Source organism: Phyllobates terribilis, unplaced genomic scaffold (genome assembly GCF_046119375.1).
Source record: "Phyllobates terribilis strain yellow unplaced genomic scaffold, ASM4611937v1 Scaffold_3__8_contigs__length_932513732, whole genome shotgun sequence".
Lineage (NCBI taxonomy): Eukaryota > Metazoa > Chordata > Amphibia > Anura > Dendrobatidae > Phyllobates > Phyllobates terribilis.
The window spans coordinates 330,975,714-330,989,252 of record NW_027362763.1 but is presented as its reverse complement, the minus strand read 5'-3'; the positions used below and the strand labels follow the sequence as shown (position 1 = coordinate 330,989,252).

The 13,539-nt window shown below is 39.8% G+C and overlaps 1 protein-coding gene across 2 annotated transcripts in view; it reads left to right on the top strand.

Moving 5' to 3' along the window:
- The window catches only part of CCDC50 (coiled-coil domain containing 50), a 68,494-nt gene extending 55,448 nt beyond the window's left edge, over window positions 1-13,046 (top strand). For both annotated transcript variants that reach the window (XM_073675158.1, XM_073675157.1), the window contains 4 exons: window positions 247-345; window positions 1,805-1,878; window positions 2,478-2,593; window positions 8,705-13,046. In XM_073675158.1, the coding sequence (XP_073531259.1) occupies window positions 247-345; window positions 1,805-1,878; window positions 2,478-2,593; window positions 8,705-8,724 (309 nt within the window). In that variant the 3' untranslated portion in view covers window positions 8,725-13,046. The remainder of the gene's footprint in view (window positions 1-246; window positions 346-1,804; window positions 1,879-2,477; window positions 2,594-8,704) is intronic.
- The last annotated feature ends 493 nt before the right edge of the window (window positions 13,047-13,539 follow it).

The window sequence follows — 13,539 nt, the reverse complement described above, 5'->3', positions numbered from 1 at the left end:
GACATTGGCATTTGCTACTACTTTAATACACTGCAGATTTTTCTACCACAAATCCAGACCCTGAATCCACAGCTTTTTCTGCCCATGTGAACGTGCCATAAGTTGCCTCTCTGTAGATGACAATGGGGGTTTACTCATTGCGGAAATTTCCCAGGAATGCTTTGTAATGCAGTAGGGCTGTGTTAATATTGCATTATCTGCACTGAAGACCCTCTAAATGGCAAATATATGTTTACGTCCCTCTAGGAGCTGGCACGGTGGCTAATGGAGAAAGAGCAACAATCGTATAAAAAGTCCAAAGGACGGGAAAAGATGTCAGACAGAAAGAGGCCAGATGAGCGGGAGGTACGTGTGAGCTGTGATCTGTGGCTCAAATGACTGTGTTCTCCGATATAGCTGGCTGTTCAAGGGGAGCCGTTGTCTCCATCCATGCTCATGTATAATGCACTATAAAACTATTAGTGAAACTTGTTCATACTAGTCATGACAAATAACACATTGTCTGGGAGGGGGGCACATACAGTTAATGGTCATAAGTAAAAAATACAAAATATTTTACAATATTTATTTATTTTTTTTTTTCTTTGCTCCAGCCTATAATACATTAGAAAGTTATTCAAATTGCATCCAAACACACAGCGTACAATAAAAGGCACATTGGTAAAACTGCTGAAGAGAATATTCTGCATCACATCTCTGCTTTCATTTTGTAGCTTGTACCAAAAAATATTACTACCATAACCTCTATCACTGCTGGTTTAACAAACTGAGCCCAATCTACTAACCCCATTGAGTATAGTACTGTGACAAGACCCAACTTCTGAACTATTGTGTACCCAACATATCCTTCTGAGATGACTTTTAAGGCCATTCCATACCTTATTTAAAAATTGTCTGAACCCGCTGACCCAATGGCCATGTAAATTGTAAGGGGCATCCTGACTTCCCCCTAAAGTGATCTAATTTAATAACCAAGCCAATACTCTATTATAGTCAGAAGTGTTGTCCTGCTTTCTGAAACTGATGGTCTATCTAAAGATGGGCCATCAATATCAGATCGGGGTGTCCATCATCAGCTCTTTTTAGCACCGGCCAGATGTTGGCTGTATACGGAGCCAGAACAGTGCAGCTCCATTCTGTGTAGTGGCTCTGATCCTATTCAATTGAATACTGTTTGATTGCATATGTCTCCCACTGACTTCAACTAAAAAATAAAAAAAATGTGTATGTGGAGTCGGGAAAGAATTTTCCCCTTTAATATGGGGCAATTGGCATCTGCCTCATGGGGTTTTGCCTTACTCTGGATCAACATGTTTGGGTATTGGTTGAACTCTGTGCGGTGGAATTGCCGTGTGTGTGTGTGTCCCCACACTCCCAACCTCGAAAATACATTTTTGGATACTATTCAGTATATGTCTCAATACCACACATTTTGGGTCCAAACATCTTCAATTCTATGGAGAAACATAATGTGAATTAAGCCTTGCCCAAAGTTTGAAAGCAAGCTGCATTGGAGAACAAATGACAGATGTAACCATCAAATGAATAATATAATGTGCCATAGAATGGCACTGTGCAATGATTGTGTTATAGTTACTATATGCAGTGTGTTACTTGTCATTATTAGTGTTCTACTGGTACTAATTATACCCGGATAATAGAATAAAATACAAAAGACAGTAGTGAAAGCGCTTTGAGATTGAGAACTGGTTGAATATTTTGGACTTTACCTTCTTGGCATTCACTATGTTTGTGTTTTGTTTCTCCACTTGTATATTCATTACCAATTCTTTTTGTGTTTTAGTTAACTTCACATGAGCATGTTAGGCCACGATCAAGAGATGACCAGCACCGATCGCGGAGTGATAAACCATACAGGTAAATTTATATGAAATCACCTGTTCAAAATTCTGTTACGGGTTTTTTTTTTTCCCTTCTATGCCTTCCTCTGCTACAACTTTCCAGCTGCTAAAATGTACAAGTGATGGATTATTCCATGCATCTGAGTATGTGGTAACATTGTGCTGTTCTTCTCGCGCATGTACAGTACATGGCTTCAAAAGGCACAGAGCTCTTATACACATATTGTACCTAATCCATCCTGCCCGGCGTGTCCATCTCATGATCATAGACAGACAGATTTTATCCTATAAAGGGAAACAATGACACTTATAATTAAATGACTCCAAATAAATATTTTACAAAATTTTGAGAATTTGATAAAGGGAGAGGGGAAGAATATTGCATTATGTTTCCTTGTATAATAGATAATCTTTTATTTGCTGAAACTAAAATACCAGTTTAAAGGGTTGATGGAATTCCTCCTTGCCTGATTCCGTAAGGTTGACCCATGTAGAAGACAGAATTTTAATTTTTTTTTCCATCCTTATCAATTTTGACAGGTCTTTTGCTGTTGATGGATTGATTCTTTTGACACTTGACACATTCCAGCATTAAGTTTTGCTTTCATTATACAGGCCGCTTCCTCCAGCACCAGATGAAGATCACAGTGACGATTATGGTCATGGTTACACTAACCATAATCCTCATAACTCTCCAAGATCTGGATCAAAGTCACATTCCTCCCATAAAGGTAACTTCAAAAAAAAAAGTTTTTGAATTATATAATGAAAAAAATCTGTAGAAATTTTTGGATCTTTGGGATATAATTTTTTTTTTTTTTTTAATCCACGTGAGGACTTGCATATGCTGTCCTTTGATCCCTTACATCAGGGATGGGGAACCTCAGGCCCGTGGGATATATATTTATGTATGTATGTATGGTCGAAATTGTTGGTACCCCTCGTTTAATGAAAAAAACAAAAACACAATGGTCACAGAAATAACTTGAATCTGACAAAAGTAATAATAAATTAAAAATCTATGAAAATGAACAAATGAAAGTCAGTCATTGCTTTTCAACCCTGCTTCCATAGAATCTTTAAAAAAAATTTAACTCATGAAATAGGCCTGGACAGAAATGATGGTACTCTTACCTTAATATTTTGTTGAACAACCTTTTGAGGCAATCATTGCAATCAAACGATTCCTGTAACTGTCGGGCTAAGTGCCCACGATGCAGAAATGCTGCATATTTTTTTTCAGCTTCTCCCTGGCAGGAAAAACGCATTTGGATTTTGTGTTTTTTCCTGCCAGGTAGAAGCGTTGGTGAAGCGTTTTTGCATGCATTTCTGCATGCAGGTTATCAAGCGCTTTTCCAAGCGATTTTTAGCATCAATTGTAAAAGTGCTTGACAACTTGGTCACACTATATAAATCCATGCAACCGGCATGGATTTATATAGTGTGACCAAGTAAATAGTTAAAGAATAAGAATGGTAAAAAATAAAAGATCATACTTACCTTCCGATATCCCTGGTCTCCTCAGCGATGCGTCCAGTCTGTTGTATGGGTCGCAGTGGTGTGAAAGGACCTGCCATGACAACATTTAGTCATTTGACAGGTCACGCGACCGCTGACGGCGGTCGCGGGACCTGTCACATGACTAAATGATGTCATGGCAGGTACTTTCACACCACTGCGACCCATACAACAGACCGGACGCATCGCTGAAGACCGGGGGACATCGGAAGGTAAGTACAATCTTTTATTTTTTATTTAAAATTTTTTTTTTTTTTTACAGGTTCTATGGTACCTGGGTCTGGAGGAGAGTCTCCTTCTCCAGACCCGGGTACCATCTGCACATTGAACCGTATGATATCCGCTTGTGCAAATGTGTTCATACGGATATTTTGCGGTTCAGTGCAAGTCAATGGCTGCAATTACGCTGTGTGTCCTCAAAATTAATGGACATGCTGCGTATTTTTCTGCAATGATAATCCGCAGCGGAAACTTCCGCAGCATGTGCACAGCACATGCAGAATATCATTGGGGGACCATGGGGCACATATTACCAAGCATTTTTTAAGCGTTTTCGCTGCGGAAATTCCACTGCAAAAAAAAACCGCTTGAAAAACGCATAGTGGGCACGCAGCCTAAATGAGTCTTCTGCACTTCTCGATAGTTATATTGGCCTACTCCTCATGAGAAAACTGCTCCAGTTGTCTCGTGTTTGAAGGTTGCCTTTTTCAGAGGGCATGTTTCAGCTCTTTCCGAAGATGCTCAATAGGATTTAGGTCAAGGCTTATAGAAGGCCACAGAATAGTCCAATGTTTTCCTCTTAGCCATTCTTGGGTGGTTTTAGCTGTGTGTTTTGGGTCATTATCCTGTTGCAAGATCCATGACCTGCGACTGAGACCAAGCTTTCTGACACTGGGCAGCACATTTCTCTCTAGAATCCCTTGATAGTCTTGAGATTTCATTGTACCCTGCACAGATTCAAGACACCCTGTGCCAGATGCAGCCAAGCAGCCCCAGAACATAACAGAGCCTCCTCCATGTTTCACAGTAGGGACAACGTTATTTTCTTGATTTATGCTTCATTTTTCCGTCTGTGAACATAGAGCTGATGTGCCTTGCCAAAAACTTCCATTTTTGTCTCCTCTGTCAATAGGACATTCACCCAGAAGCTTTGTGGCTTGTCAACATGTAGTTTGGCAACTTCCAGTCTGGCTTTTTAGGTTTTTTTTTTTTTTTTCAACAATGGTGTTTTCCTTGGTAGTCTCCCATGAAGTCCACTTTGCATCAAACCACAACGGATGGTGCGAGCTGACACTGATGTTCCTTGAGCTTGAAGTTCATCTTTTTAATCTCTTTAGAAGTTATCCTGGGCTCTTGCGTTACCATTCATATTACCCGTCTCTTTGATTTGTCATCCGTTTTCCTCCTGCGGCCACGTCCAGGGAGGTTGGCTACAGTCCCATGGATCATAAATTTCTAAATAATATGTGCAACTGTAGTCACAGGAACATCAAGCTGCTTGGAGATGGTCTTATAACCTTGACCTTTAAAATGCTTGTCTATAATTTTCTTTCTAATCTCCTGAGACAACTCTTTCCTTTGCTTCCTCTGGTCCATGTTCAGTGTGGTACACACCATGTCACCAAATAGCACAGTGAGTATCTGTAGCCCTATATACAGGCCCACTGACTGATTACAAGATTGTAGACACCTGTGATGCTAATTAGTGGACACAACTTGATTAAACATGTCCCTTTTGTCACATTATTTTCAGGGGTACCATCATTTCTGTCCAGGTGTCTGACTTTCATTTTGTTCATTTTCATAGATTTTTAGTTTATTACTTTTGTCAGGATCAAGTTATCTCTGTTCTGTGACCATTGTGGGAATTTTGACTATATATATATATATATATATATATATATATATATATATATATATATATATATATATATATATATATATATATATATATATATATATATATATATATATATATATATATATATATATATATATATATATATATATATATATATATATATACACCGTATATTCCGGCGTATAAGACGACCCCCCTACTTTCCTGTTAAAATATAGAGTTTAGGATATATTCACCGTATAAGACTACCCCTTTTCCAACGCATACCAAACACCGGTAAAAATTAAAAAAAAACAGATTTGAATTTAACATGGTCCTTTTTTAATTTAAATTCTTATGACATGCAGGTATATAGCAGGAAAACTGTCACTCATAAACATATTAAAATAGGGGGGACCCCACGTCATTTTTTGGGGGGGTCCCCCATTCTAATAGCTAGTAAAGGCTAGGTATTCAGCTGGGGGCTGATATTAGTAGCCTGGGAAGCTCCGTGGGTATTACCCCCTTCCCAGACTTCAAACATCTGCCCCAGCCGTCTGCTTAACCTCCGCTAGAGACTATAATGATGGTGGATCCCACGCCAATTTTCTTTTTAAAAAATCCTTTATTTTAACACTAAATGACAATTGAGGGGTTAATAAAGATGCAGTCCCTAAATTATTATTAATTTTGTAATTAATTTTTCCCAAAAATGTTGACGTGGGCTTCGCCATATTTTTGTGTCCAGCCAGGTACAGCAGGCAGGAACGGGCTGCCCCCAACCACCAGCTGCCTATTTGTACCTGGCCGGACACAACAATATAGGGAAGCCCTTTTTTTTTTAATTATTTCATGAAATAATTAAAAAAAAAAGACGTGGGGCTTCGCCCTATTTTTGTGTCCAGCCAGGTACAACTAGGCAGCTGGGGGCTGGAATCTGCAGCGCAGGGAGACCCAAGCTTTCTGGGCCCCCCCCGCTGCAAATTGCAGTCCGCTGCCACCCCGGAAAATGGCGCGTTCATAGAAGCGCCATCTTCTGGCGCTGTACCCAACTCATCCAGGGCCCTGGTGCGGTGGCTCACTGGGTAATAAAGGGGTTAGGGCCAGCTTGGCATTATCAGCTGGCCCTAAGCCCGAAATTCATGGGGTCACGCCAATATTAGACATGACCACCATGAATTTCTAGTAAAGTAATTAAAAAAAACACAACACCCAGAATAAAGTCCTTTAATTGAAATAAAGACACAATTTTTTAATGTTCTAAATTAAACCATACTTACCATCACGCCCATTCCAGCTGAAGCCAACGATCTCCTGCAATAAAAGTAAAATAATAAAGCAACCTCATCCTTACCTTTCCATGGTTCCCAGGACCGGTCCAGCTCTGCTACATTCACATGACAGGCTGGACCGCAGCAGAACGCTGCCGTTCAGCTTGCCATGCGGCAGACACTGAGAAGCGCAGGCATGCTTGCGCTCCTCGGTGTCTGACTGTGACGGCATCCAGATGAGCCGAGATCATGTCCAATGAACTCGGCTCACCTCATGCACGTCACTGACAGCGTGGGAAAATTCTCCTGCTCCCCGCATGCGCAGTAGAAGTTTCCCACGCTGTCAGTGACGGACGTCCAGGAGGTGAGCTGAGTTCATTGTCGGCTCATCTGGATGCCGTCACAGCCAGACACTGCAGAGCGCAAGCAAGCCTGCGCTTCTCAGTGTCTGCGGGATGAGAGGCTGGATGGCAGCGTTCTGCTGTGGTCCAGCCAGTCATCTCGATGTAGCAGAGCTGGACCGGTCCTGGGAGCCATGGAAAGGTAAGGATGAGGTTGGTTTATTATTTTTCTTTTATTGCAGGAGATCGTTGGCTTCAGCTGGAATGGGCGTGACGGTAAGTATGGTTTAATTTAGAACAATAAAGAATTGTGTGTTTATTTCAATTAAAGGACTTTATTCTGGGTGTTTGTGTTTTTTTTAACTTTGACTATGGGGTTAGTAATGGGGGTGTCTTATAGACGCCTCTCCATTACTAACCTGGGCTTGATGTCAGCTGGCATTATAAGCTGACATCAACCCCAACCCTATTACCCCCTGCCACCGCACCAGGGCAGCGTGGAAGAGCGAGGCTAAGTGCCAGAATTGGCGCATCCTATGAATGCGCCATTTCTGGGGCGGCTGACGGCTGGTGTTTCTAGCCTGGGAGGGGGCCAATATTCATGGCTCCCTTCCTGGGCTATTAATATCAGCCCCCAGCTGTCTGCCTAGCCTTTGCTAGCTATTAAATTAGGGGGGACCCCACGTCATTTTTTTGGGGGGGTCCCCCATTTTAATAGCTAGTAAAGGCTATGTATTCAGCTGGGGGCTGATATTAGTAGCCTGGGAAGCTCCGTGGGTATTACCCCCTTCCCAGGCTTCAAACATCTGCCCCAGCCGTCTGCTTAACCTCCGCTAGAGCCTAAAATTAAGGGGAACCCCACGCCAATTTTTTTAATAATAAATCCTTTATTTTAATACTAAATGACAAGTACAGTAACCAACACTATCACTGTACTTCATATATATTTGACTGACATGTTTCTATCTATCTAATCTATGTGTGAAGCTCTATTCTGTCTGTTATAAATTGTCGGGTACCGATGCTGAATTGCCGGCCGGCTTTTTTAAAGAGACGGTGCACGAAAACACTATTATTTGTTTTAATAAATCCTTTACACTAAATGACAAGTACAGTAAGCAATACTGTCACTGTACTTCATATATATGTGACTGACATGTTTCTATCTATCTAATCTATGTGTGAAGCTCTATTCTTTCTATTCTAAATTGTCGGGTGCCGGCTTATGCCGCTGCTGAATTGCCGGCTTTTCATATATTGTCACAGAAGTGATGCGAACTTCCCTGCCCCGGACACAGCGCAGCGCTTCTGTGACAAGTGAAAGCTGTCAGCACAGAAGCCCTGCGCTGTGTCCGGAGCTGGGAATACGCAGCGATGTGTCCGTTTCAGCACAGAAGCGCTGACTGTCTGGACCTACCGCCGCCGTATTTTAACTCCCTCCACCTTATATTAACTCCGACATGGCAGGGATACGGCCACGGCAGCTTATTAACACCCCCAGAGTATCCCCGCATGTCAATTTCTGAAAGTTTAAAAGCATTACCGGCGTATAAGACGACCCCAGACTAGACAGAAGATTTTTCAGTCTTCAAAAGTCGTCTTATACGCCGGAATATACGGTATATATATGTGTATATGTATATGTGTATATATATATATATATATATATATATATATATATATATATATATATATATATATATATATATATATATATATATATATATATATATATATATATATATATATATATATATATATATATATATATATATATATATATATATATATATATATATATATATTACACTTATTTGTGCACCTTAACCTAAGAATATCTATCTATACCAATTATTTATTTTTAATTTACAGGATCCTACTATAAGCAATGAAAAATGGAAAAATGGATCAGTTTTCCCATTGATGCTCACAAGACTAAAGAAACCACATTGTTGATGTATCGAGGAACTGATCAGACATTTGTCTGCTCGCTTGTGACAAACTGCAGCATTTTATGGCTTCAAGCAGCTAGTCAAGCTTATATTGCACAAGGTTTCTGCTAAAAGCATAGGAAAGGACTGCATATTACAGTTCTGTGTCTTTCAAAAGTGACTTTGCCAGGGACAAATGTAGTTTTGATTGCCACAGATATTAGCTAAATTAATTTATACCAGTGTGAACAAGCAGAGGTACATACAGTAAACCTCTTACTATGTATGTGACAAAATCCCAGTGTTTACAATGCTTACATTTTATCACGCCATAAAGGTCTCGGCTTTCTCTGAATTAATAACCAAACTAACGGTATCACGATCTTGTTTGAATCGGCACTTATTCTCATAAATTTTTATCTCAACAAACTAAGAATTAGTATCAGAGCCTTAAAGGGGTATTCTCATCTCCAAGATCCTATCCCAATATGTAGTAGGTGTAATAATATTAGCAAATACCTCCAATTAGAAATGTAGTATAGTTTTTGATTTGCCATGTCTCTTTCCTCATGTGCAGACATTGCAGGACGTTGGGTATCCATGGTTACAACCACTAGCAACTAGCTAACGAACTGTCACTGTATCAGTGGACGTAACCATGGATACCTAAGGTCCTGCAATGCCCTACATGGGGTAAGTGACATAACGAATCAGAAAAGCTATGCTACATTTCCTTTTAAAAGGTATTTGCTATTATTATTAATAATAATAATAATATTATTATTACACCTATTACATATTGGGATAGGATCTTGAAGATGGGAATACCCCTTTAAGGACTCCTGCAGGTGCTCGTGGTTCTCAGTCCGATCACTGTCCGCAGTTCATAGACTGGCCGCAGTTCTACAACCCAAGTGTGACAGCCTCATAGAAATATATGAATCTGTTAAGCTTTGGTCGGGTGACCTGTGGCCAGTCCGTGATCGGACCCAGATCCATGGACGTCTGCATGAGCCTTAAAGGAGAATTTTATGTAGACCTTTTTAAAGAAATTTGACAAATGTAACCCTTTTTATGGCAAGGGAGTCCCAAAACATAACCTATTGCTTAAATGGAGTTTTAATTTCTGTATAAAAAATTCCTGAAATATTGCAGTTTTTGTTCCTTAGAACAGGCTGACCCTCCCTTCTCTGCTGAGATCACTTCTCTGCAGTCATCGAATGATCGGGATTACAATGGCAGTTAATAACATCATTCTAAAGCTGTAGGCAGATAATTCAGGATCTCCCATTGACAACAGGTGATGTAACGGCTCACATCTTGGCTCTCCCTGCACAGTGACCCTGTACAGGCCACAGAGCACGCCTAGAAAAGTGAATGGGTCTTCTGTAGATACCAGTTTCCTATTGTCAAACTGCTGTAAAGCTCTTCTCTTAACTTGTGTATAAGGAGCTGAGCAGCATCTCCTGCAAATTATCAAGAGGATGGCCATCTTATCGAATATAAATTAAAACCTAAAGTAAAAAAATATATATTAAAAAAGCCTAGGGGATACAAGGCCTCGCTCATCTGTGTCCATGGAAATGCTGTCTTGGAGTTGCTGACCCTCCTGTACAAGTGCTCTCCTCTGGATCCTGTGACCATTCTTCCTGTCAGAGGGAACCTACTTTTAGATTAGTATAGTTCGGTAGGCTTTGTTATGGCTTTGTACACATTTGCTTCAGAGTCAACAGCACAGATCAGTAAAAAATGATATATATATATATATATATATATATATATATATATATATATATATATATATATATATATATATATATATATATATATATATATATATATATATATATATAATCTTTATAATTATGGAGTTATATTAAGATTAAATAATTTAGACAACAACAGTAGAGCAGGGTAACAAGTTCAATAGAACTGGAAATGAGCAATGATATCTAAAGACCCCGATCAGGTCCTTTAAAAAACGAATCCCTGCCCAACCGCCGAGGTTGGCGCCCTAATAAATGATATCCGCCCCACTCAACGACATCTGCCCCTGAGAATCCCCAAGATATTCCCAATCACTAAACCCACTAATATAAAACAGTAAAGGAGAGTGTTTCTGTTAGATTTCACAAGAGTCCCTTTTATTCTTGAATGAAAGACAAAAAAAAGCCCCATCAGAAAGATGGCAGTCAGTCCATGTCAGAGATCCCAAGCTCAACACCTTTTCCCCTACAGTACAAGGGTTCCTCAGGAGACATGGATCCTTATTGGGGCACAATCGCCCATAGCACAAAGGAAGGAGTAGGAGGAGGTCCTGGCATCACGCTCCCTTTGTGCTATGGATGATTGTGCCCTAAAGACGGTGCCTCTTTATTTTGAATTATCTTATGTTTTTATTATAAATTGTAGTCTATTAAATCTTAAAATAACCCCATAAATATATAAAGATTGTACATTTTTAATGTTTTTTTTCTGGACTCAAAACAGAAATGCTCTAGAAACCCTATAGCAGTCAGTGGGTCCGTTGGGAGGCACTAGTGAGAGATTCAGTGCTCCTGTTAATTTAGATGGAGCAGAACTATATAACCCTGATTTTGCTGAAGCTATACCGAGACTCGGCCTGATGTACATTGTAAATGCATCAAGTAACATCACGTCACACAAAAGGAACCAATATATGGCGCATCTAAAAACATTCTCTGTCTGCTCATTGCAACCAATCACAGCATAGCTTTCATTTTGAAAGAGCAGAATATGAAATGAAAGCAACCGCGTGATTAGTGGCGAAGGGCTGAAAAGACTGCTTCTTTCAGAAATGTGCTCCATTGTTCTCGTGGATTAGTCACGACTTCTGGTTTCACAATGAAACTAGGGGTGTCCTTGATAAAATCCCAATTGTATTTCCTCAGGAAAAACTGCTTGTTCCACCTATTCAATGCTGTGCCATGTTTGTCATTGTTTCTCATCCTTCCATAAGCCAATATCCAGTGTTATGACTAAAATTGCACAATGTATGTACAGGAAAAGAAAAATCAAAGTGCCATTTTTTGATTATTAATTTTGTACACTCTCTTGAGTTTGTGTCCTCTGAGCGGCCAGATTTTGCTGCAGAATATCATGTATTTTATATTTTTATTCATATTTATTGTTATAATGTCAGCCTGTCTGGTGTCGAGGTTAGGTATTTTTAACCAGCATGACTGTTTTAGGACTCTGAAGACTACATAGATGCTGCAACATGTAAATAGCTTCCATCTGCTATGTACTTATTTTAGACCTCACTTTCTTTACTGGTTCAAAATTGGACCCTAAAGTGATGACATTTTCATTATCTTTTTATATATATATTTTTTAATATTTCAGTATGCCAAGTTTTATTTCCCTATTTCATGTCCCATTTTACCAGAAGCTGTGGTCTAAAACCAGATTCCATGAAACAAGGGTGTTGAAGTTTTCCATAGCAAACGCTTATATCATGTTTTTACTTTAACTTTTTGCTATTTAAATGTCCGATGGAATCTGCCTGGTTGTGAAGAGTAGCCACTAGTCTTTTTATTTCTACTTCCTACATGCTGTTTGTTGGTGTCGTCCCAAGGGAAAAGATGACATCACTGATATTGCTTGTGAAACTGATCAGAAAGGTACAGATTGTGATAATGACCTTCATTAATCTGTATTTTAGAAGTTTTATATAGCTAATAAATCTGCTTAAAAAATTAAATAGCAAATTTAGTTGCATTACGCGTCTTGTACTGGTTCTGAGATATAGGCAATATTTATACTCCAGAGCTTCAGCCCCAATCGCCACTGTTTGCCCATGGAACCAAGGTGCTTCACAGACACATTACCATCAGCTAATGTAAGCCACTATAGTGCAGAGGTATAATTGGGTCCTTTCTTTAGATAGCGTTGGCCTTTTACATAAAGCCCCTGCCCTCCCCAAATACACATTGGGTAGCTGTCGTTTGGCCTACAGCTGTCTTGCCCAAATCTGTCATACAGGACAGGACAGTTCGCTCTCCCTGTGCTCGGTGTGAAAGCTTTGCCAGACATTTTTGGCAGTGGCTTATGTCTAGAGAACAAAATGATCAGCATTCCTAAATTACATGACAGATTCTTAACTACCCTGACATCACCAGTCGATATTAGCAGGTTTGGCTGACATTAGTCTAAAGTATATGGGGCCTTAAGTCTTTTAGACCTGCCAGATTCTGTGAAATTGGCCAACTATCTAATGTAAAGAGAGCTCTACCAACCTCAACTAACAGCTGTTATGTGAAATGAAAGATTAGCCTTTTTGAAGGGGTTGTTCTGTTTTTTTTTTTCCTGTTCTGACAAAATGTGTAGGCTGCAGCCGATCAGCTTGACACTCCCCACCAGATGTTGATGCCATGATGCTAACTTTTGTGCACAGTACAGCGTAGGGAAGAGTGAAACTAGACCAAGAGATGAGTAAAGGCTTTTGTTTTCTTGCACCATCTTGGGGTTCATTAAGATTGACTTTTATAATGGTGGAGAACTTCTTTACATTTTCACATACCTAGTCCATTGTTCCTGCATGCGCAAAGCTGCTTGAAGAGTAGTCTGCCAATAGCCTGTTCTCTGATCTCCACCAAATTTTTAGCATGAGTTCTGGAGACATGGCAGTTTGCTGAATGACCGCTTGGTTGAGCGTTGTCTCAAGTTTACACCGAGCACACTTCGGTAAAGTTGGCAATTAAAGAATGAATGCCTCCAAAGCAAGGTCTGTGCTCATTTTGAATCAGGCTCAGT